At 36.7% G+C, this 23,615-nt stretch overlaps 1 protein-coding gene across 5 annotated transcripts in view; it reads left to right on the top strand.

The window, feature by feature from the left end:
* MLLT10 (MLLT10 histone lysine methyltransferase DOT1L cofactor) overlaps window positions 1-23,615 on the top strand; it is a 146,995-nt gene that overhangs the window by 26,473 nt on the left and 96,907 nt on the right. For all 5 annotated transcript variants that reach the window (XM_074574494.1, XM_074574493.1, XM_074574492.1 and 2 more), the window contains exons 4-5: window positions 4,271-4,325; window positions 18,889-18,998. In XM_074574494.1, the coding sequence (XP_074430595.1) occupies window positions 4,271-4,325; window positions 18,889-18,998 (165 nt within the window). The remainder of the gene's footprint in view (window positions 1-4,270; window positions 4,326-18,888; window positions 18,999-23,615) is intronic.

The following is a 23,615-nucleotide window of genomic DNA, read 5'->3' as shown; positions in this document are numbered from 1 at the left end:
CAGTATAGGAAGATGGGTTTATTTAGTTCTTTCTTTACCTCTCTTATTTTGATCTTCCTGTTATGGAACTTTTTTCTTCTGGATATCTGTAGTGGATACCTCCATTCTTTTTATTAGTATTTCTTATTTTTATTTTACTGCTCATTATTTCATCTAGGTTATTACTACTTTTTTAATAATGACAGAAAAAAACTGGTCCTTTCCCCTTCTGCATGGGCCTCCTGTGCTTTTGACCACTTTAGGTCTCTGCTGGGTAACTTTTTAAAGGCTGGGCCCCTCAGTAGACCCAGTGGGTTTTTCATGAGACCCAGGCAGTCTCAATTTGTCTGTATGCTAAAATTACAGGATCAGTCGTCTTTCACTTAATTAACTTGCTGCTTATGTAACTCAGAAGTGAGTTGTGACGGTTGCACTTCAGACTGTTCCAGCTGCACGACTGTGAGATTGGTTTCACTTTAGTTCTCTACAGGAGACCTCATAGTCCAAAGCAATTCCTGTTGAGGGTTCACCTGAATTCTGCTTGGACAGAAGCAGATCCGTGAACTTAGTCTGTTCTACCAAAGAGCTGCAAAAATTAGATGTCCATGTTAAGCTCTGTGTGGACAGGACGGGAAGGGACAATGTCACTTGCTACAACTTCAGTCTTCCTTCTGCCAGTATTTGTGTCTTTTTCACTCCTCTTCCTCAAATCTAATCTGCTGTACCTATAGCACCACATGCACTGGTGCCCTTCCCTGCTATAGGGCTGGTGCCCTTCCGCACCACCAAAGGATGTCGTTATTCTCTTGTCAGCCTCTTTGGTGTTCACATTTGCACTGTCTAGCCTGATGATGTTTATCTGGACTGTTGATCAGTCATAGGACCTTGCCCTACTTATGCTGTAGTATCTTGTGGGTGTTGTGTCTGCCCCTGCTATCCCTACTGTCCCCCCAGCTTGTCTAGTAGTTCCCCACGGTGTTTTTGAATGCTTAGACAATAAATCTGTGTCAGAAATCCTTTACTAGAGCTAAGACTTAAAACACACAACTGGAGAAGGTAGCCCTGGCGTGGTCTGTGTGCTCATCTGACCATCCGTACAGAACTCTTTATTCCTTATACTGTGTTGCAGAGACCAAAGCCTTATTCCATCATACAAGTAGTATGTGATGTGCCATTTAGTAGAGAGATTCAGCGTTGCTGTGCACTTAAACTCAAAGCTCCATCCATAAGTAAACTGGAAGAAGGAAACAGTGCATGAACAAAAACATTTAAATAAGAAATTATAAGTAACTGGACTTCTGAGATACATACACACCCAACTGTCTCCTTTCTTTTCTCCTACATCATCCTTTGTAACAACATGCAATCATGCATTTTGAAAGTACCTCAGTTTTTTTTTTTCCAGTCACTTTGCAAATTCTCAGCTGAAACTACAACTTTTAAACTTTTTTTTAAAATGCGATATTGCCGTAAGGTTTTAGAACTAGTAATAGTGTTTAAAACAAAAAAAATAATTCTCTACTAGTTACTTGTCTCAAGGGATGATGCACACTGTTACTACCTGGGAAAGCTATTGAAACAAAGTTTCAATATGCAGAAATGGGTGACAGAGGCTGAGGGGGTGGAGGCTGTGAAGGCGTTAGGCTCATAACCTAGAGGGTGAAGTGGAAAGTGTCACTGTGTAGTGTGTTGGTTTACTGGGGTGCTACTTTATTGCAGATTGTAGCCAGAATTCAGGGCACCGGAAGTGCTCTGTGTCATCAGAGTGCAAGTATCTCTGCACAGTTATCCAGCTCCAGGAGAACCAAGTGCAGGTATACTGCTCCCTGCCAGCAAGAGGATACTCTGCAGAACTCCCTGCACTCAAGTTTTCTTCTGCTGTCAAAGCTCCCTTTTCCACTTCAGTTTTCTGTCTTGTATTGCCTCTGACTTGTTACAGACAGGGCTGCAGAGGGGCAAGGAGGGAAGGGGTAATGGACCTGAGTCCTACTAGAGATACAAGAAAAAGAAATTAGTTGAAACCAGGCTCTGAAGAGACTGAATGTTGCACACTTAACTCTTATATGTAAAGGACTGGTTCAGTTCCTTGCTGCTCAGTGTCCTGTGATAATTTAAATTTTTTTTACTTTGTAGTTTGCTCAAGAAGTTTGTGAATTCTTTAATTATTAACGCTGCAGTGCTGTGGTTCTATGGTTCCCTGCCTTCAGTTTTGCTGATGCAACTGATTGCAGGATTATGCTTAAATCGCATCAGTGATATGACCGGAATTAAAAATGTTAAAAAGAAAAAGTTTATTTCACTCCATTTCACTGATCTGGTTCAAGGGACAACCCTTCAGATAGTTGGGTCAGCAGCTGAGGGAGTGGTGGAGGGAGAGATTAATAAGGGAGAGGTGGAGATAAGAAGAGAACCTCCACCTCCAAAACTGGTTTTGCCACTAGTGAAAATCTATGTCAAACTTCCACAGGCTTGCAGAGGTAGGGCAGGGTAGACTATGTCAACAGCTTCCCTTTTCTCAGTGGTAGATATATCATGTCTGCTCACTTGCCTTTAAGCTGCCAGCTCACAGCTTTGGGGTGGGAACAAACTTTATGGCACTGTCACCATCAATATATACCAGGCTTCCAGCTTTGAGAATCTGGTTCAGTGTATGGGGAATTCACTGAAATGAACCTACTGCTACTGAGTGTCTCTCGGCACCTAGTCTTTACTGTTTGGAGAGCTGGGGTGTTAAGATACAGCTCGCATGCATTTCGCATATGTAGGATTTTGTTCACAATGAACTGACCAGTTCATTTCAGTGATAAGGAAGTCTTTATAATCTTGACTTAAAAAATATGGTGTAATGCTCCCAATTTGCAGGCAGCTTATAGAATGTTCAGAAGTTTTCAACAACTTTTATCTCTAAATTTCACCATAGTCAGATCATTTTAGTAGGTGAATGTGAGGGAGGGATGAGTGAAGCCAAAGACAAAAAGCAGCAATCCTAAAGATTCTTCTTCCTGTGTGCAGCTATCTATAACTGAGGTACTGAGCAAAAATAAATTAAGAGCTTTTCTATTCTACCCCTTGTGAAAGTCTCTTTGCTGCTAATATAAATTTTCTTAGAGGTGAAGAGGAATAGACAGTCCTCAAGAATATACTTCAGCTGTGTGAATTTCAGGAATGGAATTTCTCATTCTTCAAATAAGTTTGGACAATCTGTTTCTGAGGCACTTCTAGCACCGTAGGTTCCTTTATCTGCTGACATGCTAGTTAACTGGTAACGGAGAGTAGCACTGTTCAGAGAACACAGAGAAGATCTATACTAATGCCAAATGTCCCTCTCCATTTGAAGGATGTGGTGTTAAGTTTGCATCTGATGATCAGACTGTTCTTCAATTTCTTTAAGAGCTTGTTAGATTGGTGTACTTTAAGTTGTCCCTAATTAGGGAATATATAAAGGTTTTAATAAGGTGATTCCTAGGTATAGGATCTCCTATAATGGTGCTTCTTTGCATATACTTTGGAGCAGTTGAAGTGAAATGTGTGTCAAACTTCTTCTATTTCTGTCATCTCTGAACTGATATGGAATTGGTTTACACTGCTCTAGGACACTTAGAGATAAGCTTGATATTAGGAACTCGATAGATGCAGTGATAGCAGAAAGATTGTATTGTTGTGATCCTGGTGTATGTCAGAAGAATGTGATGTCAAGCTGCATGTTTCCAGGCATGCAGTCTTGGAGAATTTCAAGGATGAGTCAACTTCTGACCTCCTTTTTTTGAGACGGAAAGTGAGATTGTTTTTGGTCTCTTGGGGTAAGCGAGAATCAGCAGAGACTGTGAAGTCAGCCACAGTATGTGCACCTGTGCTGATTATATCCATGGCACATCTTTGACTGACCACCTCAGTGAACACAGAGATCCCAGGAGAAGGGAATACAGTAGGGAATCTTTGGATTGTGCTCAATTGTGCCCAAGTTTCTTATCAAGCGAGTCTACCCAGTGCTATAGTTTTTGGAGGCTTCTCTCCAGAATCCCAAGGTGTGGAATCCAGGAATAAAAACTTGGAGGTAGAACTGCGAGTAGCTTTGATATATATCATAGTTCCAAGATCTGGAGAAGAACGCTTTGTTTGTGACAAACTAACATTAATATTCAAGTAAAGGTTAAGGGAAAACACACTCATTCACTTTTGAAGAACGGTTGCTTCCTTACTGTCAGCTAACAGTTTTGATGTGTGTGGTTTCTTTTTCAATGCTCCTATGATCATTCCATTTTTTTATTTTATTTTTGCTTTTTTTCCCTAGAGATGTGAATTATGCCCTCATAAGGATGGTGCTTTAAAGAGAACAGATAATGGGGGTAAGTTTCATTCTTATTTTTTGTGAACTCTCTTGTTTTGTATGAGGGAAATAAGTCTTTGAAAAAAAATACTATAGGGATCCTAAACATAAATGAAAACACTTGCTGGTTTGGAAAGAGAGAACTATTTTACAGTAACATTTATTTGTCCAATTGAGGCTGAATATAGTTTGAGAACATTAATCATTATTATTAGATTTATTTTTGGGAAAAAAGTTACAGTGAAGGAGAAACTGCATTTTAAAATTTATCCTTTACCCATTAAAATCATATATTATGTGTATTTAATTGGAATTTGAATGTTTACAGAAAGCGGTTGAAAGTGCCCTGTTCATGGAGGAAAGCGGAATTTTTACGTCTGTAGCCCAGACTGAATGCACCAGTGCATTTTCAAAGGATAGCTCATTTGTGCCTGATTTACTAAAAGGTTCTGTAACAAAGAAGTTAGAGCTGAAAAGTTGCAGTAGTGATTACCTGTCCCTTGCATCTTTCCGGTTTCATCATTCAGGTTATCATCAGTCATTTGAGGTAGAACAGAACCAATTTTCTTTTCAGTAATTTTACTTTTCAGTTAGTCTCTTCTAACTGACTGTACTCTCTGAAATTAATGGTATGTTTTTCATACAATGTCTGCTTCTAGCTGCGATAATGCATGATGTTTGTAGTTAATACTAAGGAATGGTATGCAGAGAGTCTCTTATACTTATTGCTGTAATCAAGGTCAGCTAACTTTGTTATGTACCAACTTGGAGGGCTGGAAGTGAAAGAGCATAAAGGGGTCACACCTGTGGGGAGGAGCAGATGGGACAGGTGACCCAAAACTGAGCAACTGGGTGTTCCATCCCATCTGCCTCATTCTCAGTATAAATGTGAGGGATCAAAGGGGTCAGCCCTCTCTTCCTCAATGGCCAGCGTCCGAGGAGGACTCTGTCCATTTTTCTGTCTTTGATTCCAATCCGTGCTTTCCTGAATGTAGTTCCCATCTGCTGCTGAGTCCAGTCTGGCATTTTCCAAGTGCCTGCCAGTGATGTGATTGTCATCCTGGGAGCTCAATATTGGGTTTCTATATATTTGTATATATTTCATTATTTTCTTACTAATATTATCTTTTATTTTTGTTGTTAATATTTCATTAAAGCTGTTTTAGGTGTTATTTTTTTTTTTTAACCCTTAAGTCTCTTTTGGAAGAAAGAGGGTCTAATAGAGAATATCTTTCATTCGTTTAGTGGTCAGCCCAGTCTAAACTGTGACATCAGTTCTGCTCCTGCTGAATAGAACTGCTAGAGAAAGTCTCCATGGAATATCCTGTCTTGATTATGTTTATATTAATAGCTGGGTGATATCAGTGAAAAATTTCAATTAACTTTTCAATCACTTCTGTAATTCCTTCTTCTCTCTTTACTGGATGCTTCTAAATTCCTGTCCATCATTTACCTGTAAATAGCCTGGTCATTTTGATCCTGAGCCCTTTCTCTTGTGAGGGGAGAAAGTGTGATCAGGAGTTTGTATTTCATTTGGACAGTCTATGTAGATTGTATTCTGGAGATTTTGTGCTACATATGTAATATTCTAACTAATTTATATCTTAGCTTAGTTTAGTGTTGATGGAGCTTTCCTATTTCTGTTGCAGTTGAGTTGCAGGAACACAGAGCCTGCTTGCGTTTAGGCTGATCTACCCTTTCCCTTGTCTGCGCTTTGGCTGCAACTTACAGTATATGCTCTAGTGTTCACCATTCTAGTGTCTGCTTATCTCAAACATGTTAGTGAACTTAGTGTTGTTTGTGAGTGTTGGGAGATTGTATTGAGTCTGTGTGTCAGTGAAACTACCATCCTAAAGTGCCAGTCCAGTACTTTAGCTTTAAAACTATTCTTCTCAGACAGGTTGATACACGTCAATGTTGAATTAATTTCTTCAGAAATGACAGGTGGCCACTTGCTTTTTTAGAAAATAAATAATAAGAAAGCCTCAAACTTACTGAAATATACACGAGAATTTGTGAAGTGTGAAGTAACTAGCGTTTTCTGTTCTTAAAGTAGTGTTTGGGAATGCCTTGCTGTTGTGGATGGTAATTTTGAAACTTTTTCATTGCATAAAGTTTCGAGAATATATTTTGACAGTGTGCATCAAACATCTGAGCATCCTATTAGTTATCTCTTATAGCTATTTTAATTGTAGTTATGAGTTCTTGTCTGAAAGTGAGTTACTGTGTAATTATTTAAGTTTAAACAGCAGAGATCTTACACTGTATGAACAGTATTGTCCCTACTATAATTTTCATGACCAACTGTTTTCATCAGTGAAAGCTTCATAGTGAAAATTTCATAGCAGAGAAGTCTTAAGAATTTGTACTTCACTTTCTGGAACCATCCCTGCCTCACTAATAGAGCTTATCCATGGTGTTGAACACAGCAAATTCTACCTTATGGGCCAAATGTCCTTTAAATAACAGTTTTACAGAAGGATGTGAACCTTGGAAGAAATGAACTCTGACTGGTGTTGCACTTCAGAAATCTATATTCTTAACCTGAAGCTTTCCTTTCAAAGAGTTGCCTAACAAGGGATTTTACCAGAAGAGTTTCAGACTTAAGGAAATATTGTTGAAGGTCATGTAAGGGTCTTGCCAATTTAAAATTATATTTACAGTAAGTTAACGCTTTGATTTTTTTTTTTTTTTTTTAATGCTGCTACACCATTTGTTGCAAAGGGATATGATAAAAAGATACAGGTATTCCTGAAGAATCTTTGAAACAAATACTTCTGATAAAACCTCGTAAGGATCCAGGTTTAGAAATTTGTGATTATGGAGTCTTTCTGTAAGTATAGAAATAATTAAATGGTCTTAGCTTTTCAGAACAAGTGAAGAAATTACTGATTTTATGTCAGTGATATAAAGTTATGCTTCTTTCTGCCTTCTGGCAACATGTAATTTCACTTTGTGGCCAGCAAACAAATACAGCTTGTGTTTTGAATAGGCAGATAGCTTAGCTCATACATGGTCTGCTGCTCTTGTACATTTTTTTTTTTTTTTTCTGGCAATCTTCTGGATATTTGCTTTTTTGTAATGTGAAGAAATTTTTTTTGTTCGCATATTGAAGATACTGTATTTTCTTTTATGTCAGGAGTCTTAATGTTTTTTGGTCTAGTGAGCTTTTACTATAGGGTTCCGTGATTTTCTTAACCTGCAGTAAGATGCTGTTACTGCAGGGTGGGTCTTTGCTATGCATTACTTCCTCTTACTTTGTGATGGTACTAGCATTTAAAACTTTGACAGAATAGTCTGGGTATCAAACTTACATTGTTTTTAAGTATTACTGACTGACTAGAAAATAGTGATGGTGGTGGATAGTGTGGTTGTGTTGTGGGTTTTTTTTGGTAGTGTGTTGTGGGTTTTTTTTGTACCCTACCCCCAAGTGGCATGAGATTCCTTTCTGTGCATTTTTCCTCCTTCTGCCTCTCCTTTTACTGGCCTGGTACTGCTTATCTGACTTTCTGGAGATCAGCACTTCTTTAGATTTGCTTTTTAGGTTTCATATTTCTGGTTGGAGACATCTACTGTGCCTTAGTCATGATTATCAGTACAGTTGCTGAGGAGTATTGTTGGGTTGTCCAGTGTTCATTTCTGGGCCCCTCTGTACAAGAGGGACATTGAAGTACTGGAGCGTGTCCAGAGGAGAGCTACCAAGCTGGTGAGGGGTCTGGAGACCAAGTCACATGAGGAGAGGCTGAGGGAGCTGGGCATGTTTAGCTTGGAGAAGAGGAGGCTGAGGGGAGACCTCATTGCCCTCTACAACTGCCTGAAAGGAGGTTGTAGAGAGGTGGGTGTTGGCCTCTTCTCCCAAGTAAATAATGACAGGACCAGAGGAAATGCTCTGAAGCTGCGTCAGGGGAGGTTTAGATTAGATATTAGGAAGAATTACTTTACTGAAAGGGTGGTCAGGCACTGGAACAGCCTGCCCAGGGAGGTGGTTGAGTCACCATCCCTAGAGGTATTTAAGAAATGTCTGGATTTGGCACTTCAGGGCATGGTCTAGTGACAGATATTGTAGGTTGTTTTTTTTTTTTTGTTTTGTGGGGTTTTTTTTTTGTGTGTGTGTATCATTGGACTCAATGATCTCAAAGGTCCTTTCCAACCGTGAAGATCCTATGATTCTATATCTATGGCAAATACGGAATTACAGTTTTCAGTGATACTATAAATACAGCATTCTTGGACCAGTACTGTCACGGATCTTATACACAACTTGAAAGTGCCAGTTTGAGATAGTAAGAGGAGAGGATCATGTTGTGGAGGCCAAACAACATTTGCCCTGCTCTCTTTATCAGTATGAACTAGATTATTGGGGAAGTTCTTGTACGCCTTCTCACAGTACTTTCCCAACCTATAAGTATTTACACTTTGGAACTTTTTGAACCAGAGATGGTATTTTTGTGTTTAATGGAAGAAGAGTCTATCACACTATTGATGTGTCCACCTCTGTATAAAGGTTTAGTGTCCATAATGTTGTGTGGCAAGGCATTTTGCAGTTGATCGATACAATGTGTTATGATGTGCCGCTGCTTTGTTTTGAACGTGTTACCTCACGATTTTATTTGATGGCACTTGCTAAGTGATAGCAAGTGACAAAGAGCAGGTATTAAATGTTCACCTTTTCAACACCTCTTCTGGCTTTGTAGACCTCTGTCATATTCTTCTTTTTCTCCTTTTCAGGGTGAAGGAGCCCAGACTGATTGGGCATTCCTTGTACAGAAAACTGACCATCCCCTTTCCCCTTCTCTATATGTCTTCCAAATGATACTTAATCCTTAATCTACTGTACATGATGCCATGGAATCTCTAGACTGAAAAACGATTACAGAGTGGTTTAGTGTTACCTAGCACAGACTACTAATGTAATTATTGGTAGCTATTTTTTTGGTAGAAATTTTTCTCATTAGTTGCAGAATATTTTCTATATTCATACTACCTCGAAACTAGGACAGATCCTGAAATTGTAATGAAAGTACTGAGTCTAGCGAGGCTTTTTCCTGGAGGTTGCTCTTAAAATTGAGTGCACTGTTTTCTGCATGAAAACAGAAGATACGGATAATTTACATTTTTGAGGCATTAACTATTTTTGCAGCCATAGTTAACTCTTCAGTATTTGGGTTATTGGAGGTGAAGTGGGCTAAGGGAAGTTCAGTTATCCTAGATAATAGCGATGGTACTAGCCGAGTGGTTTCTAGACAGTGTTGTGGGAACGCTCCTCTCAGTGTTTGGAACTCATACAGATGGTTCTGTACCAAGCAGCTATTGTGTCTGGATCTGGAAGGACTAAAGAGTCCGTGTGAAGACCCAAGTGGAAATGGAAATGGCGTTTTTAGTTGCTCATAACCTTTTTTGGTACACTGGAGAGTACACAGATGCCTGCCTGTTGTTGGCTTGGTTATGGTGGTTGCTGTCACAGTAATCAGAACTTGTAGTGAGCCCAAAGAGATAATTGTGTCTGGATTTGAGTGAAATGGATTTGAGTCTGCTTCAGCACACCTCCTGTGCTTTCCATTGTTGGAGACCTGAACTGACCCTGAACAGAAGCAGCTAAGGTGTGGTTGCACATGTTTGTTCAGTCTTTTCACACTGTGTGAAAATGGTCATTCTGCTCCTGCACTTGCACAGATCTTGGAAACAATACAGTTGCATTTCTCAGAGTGTACTAATATCCATGGTGGGGCTTATCTGCCAGCGGGTTATCTGTGCTAAGGATTATTAAGAGTTGACTGTATTTAGTTGCACATTTGATTTAGTTAGTTTGTTAACGGTAGTGGGACATTGCATGGTTATGATCAGGGTGACTATCAGAAATTTTAGGAATAAGCTTTTAATACATTTTAATATTTTGGCTGCCTGATATCTGCCTGATATCTGCCTGTGACTGTCTTAAAGCTGTGGTTAAGTTTGTGAGCAAAATGTAGTCTTCCCTATATGTAGACTTTGCATAATTTGTTTTTGCATAAACATCAGAACTTCTTCAGTGTTCAGAGATGTCAGTTCTGTAAATTCAATTAGGTTATTTATTGGGGTTTTATTTAGTTAGTTATTGATTGATTGATACTAAAAGTAGAAAAGTAGGATTGAGACGAAAATGGAACTTTCTACTTTGACTATATTTATTGACAGAATTCCTTGTTAAATTTGATATTTGTGTTCATTTGGGGGCACCACTATGGTTTTAAACACATGACTGAATATAAGAGTTTTTTAAAATACAAAAAACTGATATGTGTGCGGGTTGCTTATTGATTTGCTGTCTTATGTGTAAGAAGGCTATTGAACAAGAAATTAACTTTTCTTTAGCTTTGTACTCTGTGTATTAGTAGTTGGAGAAAACATAAATACATTTTTTTAAAAAACAGAAAAGCAGTAAGTGAGCATTTGTTTGAAGATACTTGAGAACTGTAGGCTGTTTGTCAGTTTTGGGCCTTTTCAATTCAGTAGTGTTTCCTTAACTGTTGCAGTAATTTCCTTTGTGATTTTGACACTCAGTGAGGAGGAAATAAAATCATGACCATTTGAACTGATTATAGCTTTTTGAATCCCAATTCATAGAATCATAGAGTCATAGGGTTGGAAGGGACCTCTGGAAATCATCTAGTCCAACCCCCCTGCCAGAGCAGGGTCACCTAGAGCGGGTTGCACAGGAACGCGTCCAGGTGGGTTTTGAATGTCTCCAGAGTTAGAGAATTCTTTTATATTGTCATAATACTGAATATGTGGTCTGTTTTTTAAACAAATTGTTCAGTTGTATCTAATATTGTGCGTCTCCTGTTTTAATAGTTTTCTTACAGTCATCTTTGTCCACAATTTTCTGTAAGCCTAAAGGGCTTGATTTTGCTGTACAAGTTGTTACTTTGAAATCTGATTCCACTGGATGATGATCAGGAATGCTGTGTAACAGCATTCTTTGTGTGACTTTTCACCAAGAATTCTTTCATGCAGCTGCTTGGGAAAAGGCCAGCTAACAATGCGGTGGTTTTATGTCATTGTCCAGTCCCTCTTCTCATCCCCTGGGTTAGAGTTGGGATCTCCCAAGTCTATAAAAAAATTGTATACTAGGTTTTCGTATTGCTGTTGTTATTAGAGTCAGCAGCTCTCACCGTCAGGTTTACTATTCTGATGAGTTTTCTTGGTGTTAATGTCTAAGAATGTGGATGGCATAATGTCATATGTACACATTCAGGTGTATGCATTTTCCAAGAAGTGCTTACCTACAAATGTTCTGGTCCTTTTGTGCAGATTTGCAGGAGTTTATATGTATGTGGTGTGTTTTTTTTTTTTTTACTGGTAAAAACAGTTAAATTGATAAACAATTTAAAATATTTTTTGAATATAAATGTACATATTTTACCCTATAATCTATATTGTATATTTATTATTTATATTGCTGGTAATCATAATGTATAAATAGGAAAAATTTTTTTAGAGCTTCAGATAAATATTAATGACATTTCCTCCTTTTGTTGTATGAAAAGATTTCTTGAAGGAAGGAGAAGAGACTCATTAATACCATAGCATGGCAGATAAAATTATTAAAGCTATTAGCTTACTTAGTCTTAGTGGACCAGTGGAATATAATCCGTATCTCTTTCAAAAACAAACTATTTGTTGTGCTGCTGAATAATGACCCAAAGTTAATTTTTCTTATGTACCAATTCTTTTAGTTTAGGAAAAAATTTTGATAAATGGAGAGTATGGTGAAATTCCATAGTGGGACTCCATAGAGTGAAGCCTTTTCTTCATAGGCAAGCAGTGTGTGTATATATATATATATATATTTTTTTTTTTTTTAAATAGATAATTGTCCTTTCATTCTGTGTAACAGTGCTAAAGTTGACTACCAACCACAGTGGTGAGATCTCTAGCACTTAGTGCAAGCACCTTCTTTTTACCCAACTTTGACAAGAGTGGATCAAACAATATAGTGAACAATACTGTATTAACTATAGCAAACTCTAAAACTGTATTTACTAGGGTAAGGAAAACACAGTAACTTAAGCTGACAGATTTCTTTTCTGCAAGTTTTATTGTCTTTACAGGAAACAAAGATCAGGGTCAAAACAAAAGTGTATGGAATGCCTTAGCGAAGACACACTTAGCTAAAGATCTAAAATAGTACTTAATCTTACCCTCTTGCAAATAGTACATCTTTTCTGGATTCACCTTGCAGAGTGGGACAGCTGTGTCTTGAGGTCAGTCAGCAGATCTGATAGTTGTGGAAACTGAGGGTGCAGTGTCATGTAATCTAGGACAGCTGTTGACCTCTGCTGAAAGGAGTGGACTGTGGTTTACCCATGACCGGCTGTTTCTTCACTTGTGGTTTTGTGTCCGGCAATCATACGACCTCAGTACGGATTGCATCAACTTATTTACTGATCTTATTGGAGGGTAAACTTTTGTTTTCTGCCAAGTTTAGTAGTTATGTGAATAAAATTTTATCTGCCCTGCTACATGGCAAGCTTATACTACAGGGAGAGAAGGCAGGGATGTACAGTTGAAAGTGAAGAGTGAAAGCCCACAGTTGAAATGGATTGAGGAGTATCTTTAAATTACAACCTGGAGCAACCCTAATTAGAAACTAACATTTCAACACTGAAAAGTTTTTCCATGCTAGAAGAATACATGCACTTGGTTTAGGAGTGAACTGCAGTTACAAATAAACCAAAAATTCCTTAGTGAGATATAATAGGCTCTTCAAGAATTTACACTGAATGCATAAACAAATTTTACGCTGGAATTGGTGCATGGTTGGGAGTTTGTGATGACATCCTAGAGCTCTCTTGCGGCACCAGACTGGCGCTATGTTCTGGATCTCGATGTGACTTCGTGATTCAGGCCTCTACAGCCTGTTTCTGCTTTGCAGCACAGCTTTGACATTGATTGTGGGACTTAGCCCTAGTGTAGTGCCTACTCTGTTTCTGTTAGTTTACAAGTTATAGGTGAGCTTGTCTTAATTTGTATGGTGGCATGGGTTATAAGTCTTATGCTGTTATTTTATTGTGAAGGAAAAGATTATAAAAGCAAGGCTTCAAAATTTGCATTGGAAGATGATTTAAAAGTACTGTGGATTTATTTACAGTGAAAGTGCTTGTGAATCAAGTTTTGATCACTTAAACAGTAGTTGTAAAGGCAAAAATTTAGTTAGATGGATATCATACTGTGTATTATTTATTTTCCTGGATTTTCTTTGTTAATTTTAGATCACTTTGTTAGAATTTGCTTCTAGTTGTAGAGTTCTTTGTTGACAACAGTCTTTTGCTGATGATGAAATTGTTCTTTGTTGCATTGGAATAACAGATCAACTGTTTCTTTTCAGTTAGTGTTCTGGAGCCTGAAATTTGTTACTCTAAATGTTAATGAATAATGTATATTCAAATTATGCCTGCTAAGTATGTACTGATAGGTTTTCACTGAGTTAAAAATTAGCTAGGCACCTGAAATAAAAATACCAGGAAAATATTGGTAAAATTTGGATAGATTCTGTGCTGGTAATTAAACATTTTGCATGCCAGAACAGGATATAAAATTTGGCAAAAATCGGTAACGTGCCTTTCTGAGGGATAAATCAAAATAAAAAAGAACTCAAGTGAAAAGCAGGAAGTTTCATAAGACTTATTTAAACTTTGAAGGCTTTTCAGCATGAATTTCCAATTTCTGATATTGAAGAAAACTGTTTTCATTATAATCGCTATCAAAGTAGATCTTGGAGTTGGTTTATTTGTGGTTTTGATGTTTTAATGTTGGTTGAAGAAGTTTCCTAAGATCTCTTCAAAGGAAAGTGTCTTAGCTATACTTGTGTGATGTTATGTTAGAAAGCACAGTCGTTTGTGTTTTTTTTTTTTTCTTTTCAGAGGTAAGCAGCATTTCCCAAAGTTATTTGACTTGAAAGCACAGTCGAAGTAAATATTCTTAATTTTCGTTTGGCTGTCACCATTAAGTTGTTTCTAATAAGTAATAACCAAAAACTGACGACATTTTACAATTTCTGGATGGAGGCGTTGATTATTGTAGAATATTGGGTTGTTTAAAGCAAAAGGGGCAGTGAATCTGCCAGCCCATGGTAGCCTGCTGTGTATTTTTTTTCCAGCAGTTTCAGAGAAAGCAGTTCTTATAAGAATGTGCAGAAACACAAAAATCAGGCTGATTTAAATCCCTATATACATGTATTTATTTTAAAATAAGCAAGCCAGGCATTATCATATAGTAAAAATACTATTATTGAGAAAGCACATATTTAAAATGTACACCTTCTCAAAGATTGAGAAACAGTAAGTCAAATAAGGGGGGTAGTGGGGGAGAGGGAAAGAAAATCCTGAGGATAAGGAAAATTTTAACAACATTTTGCAAGATGCCAGTACCTGCATTTACAAAAACATTTGTGACTGCCACCCTCCCTGCCTCCAGTTAAAGTTGTCCTGAGAAGGAGATGAAAGTAAATTGAGTATAAGCAATTCAGTGGCAGTAGTAAGAGTTTGTTGGCAATTACTGTAAATTTTATAAGTAAAATTAAAATGAGTAATAAATCTGTGGCCGGTTGTTTGGATGCAAACCACGCACAATCAAAGTGACTGGAAGCTTATCATTCATTTAAATAGTAGAGGATGTGATCTATGCAGATGGTTTTAAAAAACTCATTTGGAACAAAAGTGATCTGAAAAATGGCGTGAGTTCCTGGATGAGTTTGGACAACAATTAAGAAAAGTCAGAGTATCATGTTGTTATTTCTGTGTGGTGTTTTGAATGAAGAGGAATGACGTTAAAATAATTTCAGTTCCAACAGAAACTAGTGAGTATGTTTTAAATGTTATTGAATGTGTGGAACAGTGCAGCTGGAGATTTTTTAAAAATTCTAAAACATGGGTATACAACATTATTTTTTCACACATAAACATTAGAAAACCTCAAAAGGACTGGACTTCATGATGTTTTTTTGGGGGGTAAAAAGATAAAGATGAATATTTACTGATGAAGTAGATAGTTGATCAAGGATAATGTGATTTGAATAAGAAGTTTATGGTGCAGTCTTTATAGCTTAGATGGAGTTAATTAAAATATATATATTTTAATGTAGTCTTAAATATCATAAATCCTTTTAGTTGATAAGAGAAGCAAGCATTTGTGTGTACAGTTTGGATGGGTGTTGCTTTAGGATGTTGTATTCTACCTGCAGACAAAGTAGACAGTTGTCATCCAGTCAGAAGCAGCAGACAGAAGCACTCAACTCTGAACCTGGCAATAGGTACTTTATTCTGTTGGGATTCTGAGTGCTGGGCTCTGCCTGAGAGTAGTTGTCGAAAAGAGGAGGAAGTGGCAGCGGAGGATGAGGGAGGCATTTCTTCACTGTGTTGTATGGTCAAGAGCCCTCTCAATTGCAGAAAACATTAAAAGTAAAGTCTGCTTGTACGTTAGTAGCATGTTCTTCTATCAGTGAGACAGCAGAGAGCTATCACACTTTGTTTGGCTGTAGGTGTCCTTACTTCCATGCTTAATCTTTGTAGCAACAGTGACTAGTCTTTTGACGCTTAGGAAAAAGGTGATGTTTGTTTGCTTCCTTTTCTCTTTTCTTCCGCTACTATATGGTCCTTATATGGTGAAACTGAATCTTCTTGACCTCCCATAAGTTGACAAGTTTGGTGGAGGAGTCTACAATCCTTGAGTTCTTCAAGTGTAGAGATTCCTCAGCAAGTTTAGGCAACCAGTTCTTAACCACACTTGTTATGGAAAAATGTCTTCCTTACTCTTTCTTCAGGGAGAGCTGCTGAACCCCTGCCTCTTTTAGTTCTTCCAGATGAGCTAGGTGTTTCTCTCTGACAATTTTATATTTCTTCACAGCTCAAACTTTGGACAAAAGAACATTTAAGCCTTTGTTCAGGGGCTCTGAGTCCTAGTGGGAGCTGGCACTGGGCTTAGGCTTCTTTTATGATGTAGGCATTTGAGGCTGGTAACAAAAGAGTTCTGCAACCTCCCCTGTGGTTAAATTATTATTGGACAGGTTGTGATTTTTCAGCAAGGTCAGATTATCTGGGATCTAAAGATGCCAGATGGAAACCAATGGAAGAGGTCCCTTGTCCTCAGTTCTCTGGGTGCTTATTGACCCCTTGTTCAAAAAGTGTATTAGTGCTTTGGTACTTCATTTGTTTCATTATGTAGATACTGGTTTTGTTTTCATGAAAGATGAAAGTGTGTATTGCCCATGGCTATCTTGGATGTGAGCTCTATATTTTGGAAATCAGAATTTATTAAGCTTGTAGGTTTCTGGATATAGTATTTAATTCTTTTATTATGGTGATGGAGTAGTTTTCAGTTAAAGTTGTTTCTGAAACTGTTTTCTTGTAGTGAAAATTCTTTACTTACCTAAATTTCAGTTGGCTTAGTAAGTGATTTTTTTTTTTTAACATCTCTGGTACAGTTTGTGTATTTCAGAATAATTTTTCATTATAAGTAAATGTAACTGGAGTACAGGCTTAATTACATCTGAAGTAAAAGCTTTAGCCATCTGTTTATGTGTAACTAACTGAAGAAGGATTTTTTCAAAATTTCAGTGTAACTTTTCCACTGGTTTAATGGCTTTATCAGATGAATGGTGTTTCTATTTGAATTAATTTTTGAGAGGAATTTTAAAGATAAATATTCACCATTAACATCATGTTAACGTTTATTTATCTGTCTTTAGTAAGGTGACTCTGGCTTAGGGTAGTTTGCAAGTCATAGGAAAGTCCTTATAAACACTTATTTCCTGAAGATACTTCAAGTAGAGGAGAGAACAAAAAAAGACTGTGTGTTTTATAGTTTTTTTCAGTCTGTTTGTTAACGATGATTTTAAAATGGTCTGTTGGAACTGTTTTTAAAAGCAGCTCAAGTTGGCAGTTTATACTTTCTTTTCCTTACTCTTTTATTAGCCTCATGCTTTTTCTGTGTGGAATAATACTACAAACTATTTGTGAATAAAATGATGAAGCAGCACAGATAGTGTATGTAGTTGCAGATTAAATACTAGAATGATATGTGTTATGTTGACTGTGAATGTTGACTATAACAGTTGTATAGAAAATGAAAAGCGCGCACAAATTATAACTATCAATTTAGCAAATCGGGAGCGGGGACACCAATTGGTTGGAAGCAACTGGAAAAGATTTGTACTTTAAGAAATGAATAAAAAGCATGTATGCAGTTCCAGATACTAAATGCTTACTACTGTAAGTAAGTACAACTTTATATTTAGCTCAGTTTAATAGTCAAAATATAGCTGAGTGAAGAAATTAAGAACCTTTAGATTCAGTAGAGTAGTTAAAAAGAGAAAATCCAAATGGAAACAAAACTCAAAAAGGTCTGCAGTGAGGCAGTATGGTGGGTTTTGTGTTTTTTGTTGGTTTGTTTTTTTTCCTCCATTATAGGAGGCATTTGCACAATGATAATTTACTTTGTTTACCTAATGTACTGTTATTTTGTGTCCTGAATTTTTACATACAAGTAAACCTAGGTAGGAGGAAAGCACAATCATTTTTAAGGTGTACTGAAGATCTTGTGACAAAAGAGTTCAGTTTGCCTGTTGGGGAAGAACAGAATTCATGCTAAATGATTCGCCACAGCAATTTCACTTTCAGATGAGGTAGCTCTATACTATGTGATATTAATCTTGTAATCCTATTATTAGTGTCAGTATATTAATATGCTGTGTTAGGTATATAGCAGTTTCTGCTAAATTTACAGTTATGGCAAACTGTCCTCCACCGAAACAAACCGACATCTCTTAGGGTCTTAGTATTGAAAAAAGGCCCAAAATTAGTAGGTATCTTTCTGAATTGGTGTTTTCCCCTGCCCCCATCCAACCAAATGTCAGACGATTAGGAATGCTTACTTCTTGAAATGTTGTTAAAGCATAATATGGTAAGTTACTAAGCATTTATCAATGACCCCAAGTTAATGAGTTTGAACAGGACTGGATATAGGAATTGATATTCCTATGAAAAATAAGTTGGCTATACCTGTAAAGAAGTAAAAGAAGTGATTTGATAGAGAGGATGCGGGTGTGTTGGAATGTCTTTCTATAGAAAGAAAATAGGAGTCTAGTCAAATTAGAATGACTTTGCTTAAATAAAAAGTATACACAGAAGTCTTATGTGATGGGAATGCTTGCATGATTACTAGTTTGTTCAGATGGTATTTCCCTGTTGCAGGATTTTGCGTAGCTTTTACGTGATGACTATGTTAATCCAAGAAATTTAAAGAAAGAACCCATTTTTCCATTTCTGTGTCACCGTTTGTGTATATCACTAGCATTTGGGTTTCATGGAATATTATTTGTATGAATTCTCTACTGAATAAACTTAAAAATCTATTATAGCTCATCTAAACTTTGGATAATACAAAATGAAATGTAAACATGACTTAAGTAACATGTCTGTAATATTCTAAGCAGTTAAAATAGTCTATGGATAAAAGTGTTGTAAAAGGTTTTTTGTACTATAATTGAAATGTCCTTTGAGCTTCTAGAAAACATTAAAATTAAATGCAATTGTAACTTTTTGTAGGTTGGGCTCATGTGGTTTGTGCTCTGTACATTCCCGAGGTGCAGTTTGCAAATGTTTCTACAATGGAACCTATCGTGTTGCAGTCTGTTCCTCATGATCGTTATAATAAGGTATAATTATATGTCTTTTTATCTATATCTAATGTGTTTATTTTAAAACTTGTGAGCTTTGCTAATCTAAAACTATACTTCTTAGAATGCACTGTATATAAAATTCATAAAAGTATGCAGTAATGCTGTATGTTTTCTGCTATGACTTTATGATAAATTCAAGAATTAAGAAAGCTATATTATTAAATTAAGCTGTAAGGTTATCTGCCATGTCTCATTATTCTTTTACAGATTAGGGACTGTTTTTTTAATTAAAAATATCATGATCTTTGAATAACAGTTTATTTTGAAAGGAATGTGAAATATTTCCCATAGGTTAAAATATTATTACAGCTTATTTGAAATGTTATTATTAATTACTGCTAAGTCCTACTGTTTTAAGTATTGATATGAACATAAACATGTTCATAAACATTTCTTTTAGGAAGAAAAGCTATGCTAATATATTAAGGCAAAAGCTTGCAGACTTTTGCCTTTGTAAACAGTATTCACTTTAGTGGGATTTTTTGCTTATAGAAGAACTGCTTCTAAATAAGTGTGAGGTGGAATATTTTATAAAGTGTGGTGAGACTTTATTAAAAAAAAGGGCAAAAAAAATCAAAGCAATGTAATAGTAACTTATTAATGTTCTATATTGATAGTTACATTTTTCTGCATGTTTCACTTCTGCTACCTCTTTCTCACTAGGCTTAACTATATCATCCTTTGTATTTTTCCTTCTGTAGGCAGCAAACTGTCTGAATTTCTGATTAGTTTTACTGCATATTTTTCCTGTGTCTTTTTAGCTCTAATTTCTTTCTTTTACTTTATTAAAAGAATGGTTTGTGGACACTGGGGTAAAAGAGGAATAGACTGTGTTATAAGAGAAAGAAAAAACAGACATGCATCACCTCTTGTGTTCTTCCTACAGGGAAACCAGTCCTGTTCATGTTGTCTTTGTGACCTTTAATTTTTGTTTTTTCCCCTCAGTTTACATCTCTGATTTATGCGCTTCCCCCCTTGCTGTTTCACTGTCCTTTTTTCATACTTTGGTCTTTTACCTTGCCTATTTCAGATTCTTATGATTGCTGTCAGCATGTCTTGCCCATCTTATTTACCAGCGTATCCAAAGAGTCAGGAGTCAAACTCTAGATTCTTCTCATGCTTTCTCATTACATATTAACTCAGCTTCTCACTATTGGCTTCCTTCTGCTTTGGCAAGAACATGCAACAGTGAGGTTAAGTGCAGAACTAATAAAACTTTTGTGCTTGGACACAAAGCAGTACAGATTTGCTGTAGTGGATGAGTTTATTCTCTCTCTCCCCAACTCTGGGCCAAGACCACGTCTGTTTTCTCATTTTTCCTTGAGTAGTAGTCATAATGGGGTTTTCTTGGTAGTGGTTCTTCCCTAATGTACTTCAAAAATATGTGGAACACTTTGGATTTTGTTTTATCTTGCACCGTTTCCATTGATGGTAATTGATATTGCGTGAGTAAATCCTTGTAACTTCAAAAAATGTATGCTGTGTCTTTTAATATTATGTGTTCACAAAGTCCATTGTTAGTTTCTGTCTTTAGTCTTGAATTCCTTTTTGTTACAACTAAAGTTGCTTCTTTCCTGAACTGTTTTTCTTCCAAATATATGATGTATAGTTGGTTTTTACAGCTAAAATTCAGATTTGAAATTTGTTGGTCTGTAGTTACCCTGATTTTTTTTTTGCTTGCTAGATAATTACTAGAGCCATACAGATCATGAGATGGAGTTCCTGATGTTGTCTAGCTCTTAGTTTTCTTCTTTTTTGATGGGTGTTCTGATTTGGGCCTATTTTCCATGTTAACAGTCAGCCTAAAACTACTTTCATACAGGCTACTACAGTATATTGTAAAATATAATAAAAACTATATCAGAAATTTCAGTGTTTAGGGTCACACCCCTAGCCTGCAAATTGTTGGGTTTTTTTCTCTCTTTTTACAGAACTCTGCTTTTGCTGTCTTTATTTGGTCTATTTGGTTCAGGGAGATAGTGGTTGTGGATTTCAGGGGAATCAAAGAAATGCCTGTAGTGCCGTTGCTGCAGCAAACCTCCTGAAACCAATCTAACTTCATGCCAACAGCAGGCTAATTGTAACAGCACAGAATTTAAGAGGCAATCACTGACAGGAGACTCTCCCATCTCTTTTGATAAACCTGTAGCCAGTGCTGAGTTTGGTACTGCTGTGGCTGAACTGTCACCAGTTCCAGAGTAGGCTAGTTTTGAGGAATACCCCCAAAATCAATACAGCTGCTAATTCCTTTGTCAGGTAGCCTGCAATAATTTTACCCCCTGCCTCGCTTGCTATTCAATGTAAATTGGGTTTATTTAAATGATACATTTTTTTAGATCAGAAACTTTGTAAAGCATTTAACTCTGACTTTATCAATTTGGGAGGAAATGGGAAAGAAATGTTTTTTTGAGAAGTAGACTCAGCAAAGAGTTCTTAAAACGTTTGTTGCACATTGTGAACAAATGTAAACATGTAATTAGAAAAAAAATGACTCTTTTTAGAGGGGTTTAGTGTTAATTTCGTTCTGTCTGTCAACTCATGTTGGAATAGGATGATTTTGAGAAAGGTTTTGTTTCCTATGAAGTCCTAAATAATTCTGTGTGTGCGGCTGGATACATATAGAATGATAACATATGGAATTGGGGGAAAATAATAGACCAATGAAAATTACCATAAGGGAAAATTTATTCTGTAGTCTTTCAAATGAAGACAAACATCATTAGAGTTTTGCCAGGAGTTAGTAGTTAATTTACACATTTTTTTTTATGCACTTGTTTCTTTATTGAATACTGCAAAATACACAGTATTACAAAGTACAGTAATCTTAAATGCAAGAAGAAACACAGCAGACGCCAAAGCATGAGGCTTGTCAATGTAAAGACATTTGGCTGCTGTTGCCCTGAAGTTTACCTGCTTCTGGGATAAAAACCATCATGTTACAGAATTAATCCACTGAATGACTTGAATAGTGGGTTAACTAACAGGAAAGCTCTTCTTACACAGTTGCTTCCAAAAAGAAATGGACTAGTAGTTGCTCTCCTATTTAGTAGATGATTGTTATTCCTTGTATAGTTACGGATGGATAGTATCTATTTATTTTATGTTAGCTTTATTTGTCTCTTTCAGGTTCATTTGAAAGTATGTGGTAATTGAATATAATTACCACTTTTAGGAATCTCTTTTAAGAGGTGATTAAAAAATAAGTGCATTTGGAGTTTCTTGATCTGCCTAGTAGTAAAGACAGCTGTTAGACTTTTATTTCAGTACTTGCTGCAGCAATGAAAAATTTCTTTGATTCTGCAAGCAGGGAATGCTGTTGCATAGTTGTTACAAGTAGAGTAAAGTATTTCTGAAATTACTTTCTGTTTTATAAGGTTTTTCTTGCCTCATCTTCCCTTCTGTCTTTGCTTTTGCAAAGAAAGTTTATGTTTTGAAGCTTTAAGGAAAAATATTGTCAGAAACATAAAGACAGTTTTGCAAAATGGATATTTTGCTATTAAAAAAAACTAAGATATTTGTGTGTTTTGACTAAAATTTCCTTCCTGAGTCAAAAGCTTTGTGTAATGTTTTGCTTTTTTTCCAATGACTTTGGGAGAAGTCTAAGTACTCTCTTGAAAGCTCTGAAGAGCAGCGCTGCTGTGGGTGATGAGACACAGAGTTCTACACGTCCACATGCGAGAGGTTTCAGAGGAGGTGTAGCAATTGCATGGATTGGCAAATGTGTGAAAGCCTTTGGTTTTTCTGCTTTGTGAAAGAAAGAGAAAGGTTCTCAGGCTTCTGGAATCATATGTGTGTCTAAGAGAACGTGGAAGTATGAGAAGTTCAGCTTTAGAGAGAACTTACTGTCCGTGTTGGAACAGGAAGATGAAGATAGCCCCGTTTCATATGGAAGATTAGGAAACAGGTTTTATACTTCTCATGACTATTGTAGAAAGAATAAAAGTTCATTGAGCTTGTTAAAATGGGTAGGCAGTCTACCGTGTGGTGTTTAAACTTGTTCATAATGTAGCTAGTAGTTTGTTATCATTTTTCAGTCATTTTACTGTAAATTGGTTTAAGTAGTCCTGAAACACAGACCCCAAATGTAGTATGTAGTGTTGGAAAACAGGGCCTACATCCTTACTAAAGGAATGCTTCTATTGCTTTTCTTCCTGAGCTGCAGTGAGGAAGAGTTACAGATCCTAAGGCAAAAGTCTGAAAAAACAGAACAGTAACTGGAGCTTAAGTTTTATGGGATCTGTTGAACTCTCTATTTATAGAGGTACCTTACTTTTGAAGTTACTTACACTTAATATAGTTACTTAGATGAGGTTGATAGATCATGACCTTGTTTTTTCCTAAAATGTAAATGTGTCAGATCATGGTATGGGAAGCTAAAACGCAGCCAGTCTCAGACCCTGTCAAACAACTGAATTATCTGTATGCACTACCTTGATGTACAAAGGGAGCAAGGCAAAGAATTAAGTAGGATTATCACCTTTCTAATCCTCAAACATTAGGATATAGGGTATGATTTTAGGATATATTAGCTATTGGGTTTAATGCTTTTTAGAAGTCTTGTGGAAACAGTACAAGAATGACTTGCCTTCCCTA

Source organism: Larus michahellis, chromosome 2 (assembly GCF_964199755.1).
Source record: "Larus michahellis chromosome 2, bLarMic1.1, whole genome shotgun sequence".
NCBI lineage: Eukaryota > Metazoa > Chordata > Aves > Charadriiformes > Laridae > Larus > Larus michahellis.
Note: the sequence above shows the minus strand (reverse complement) of the source record. Positions and strands in the feature narration are given on the sequence as shown.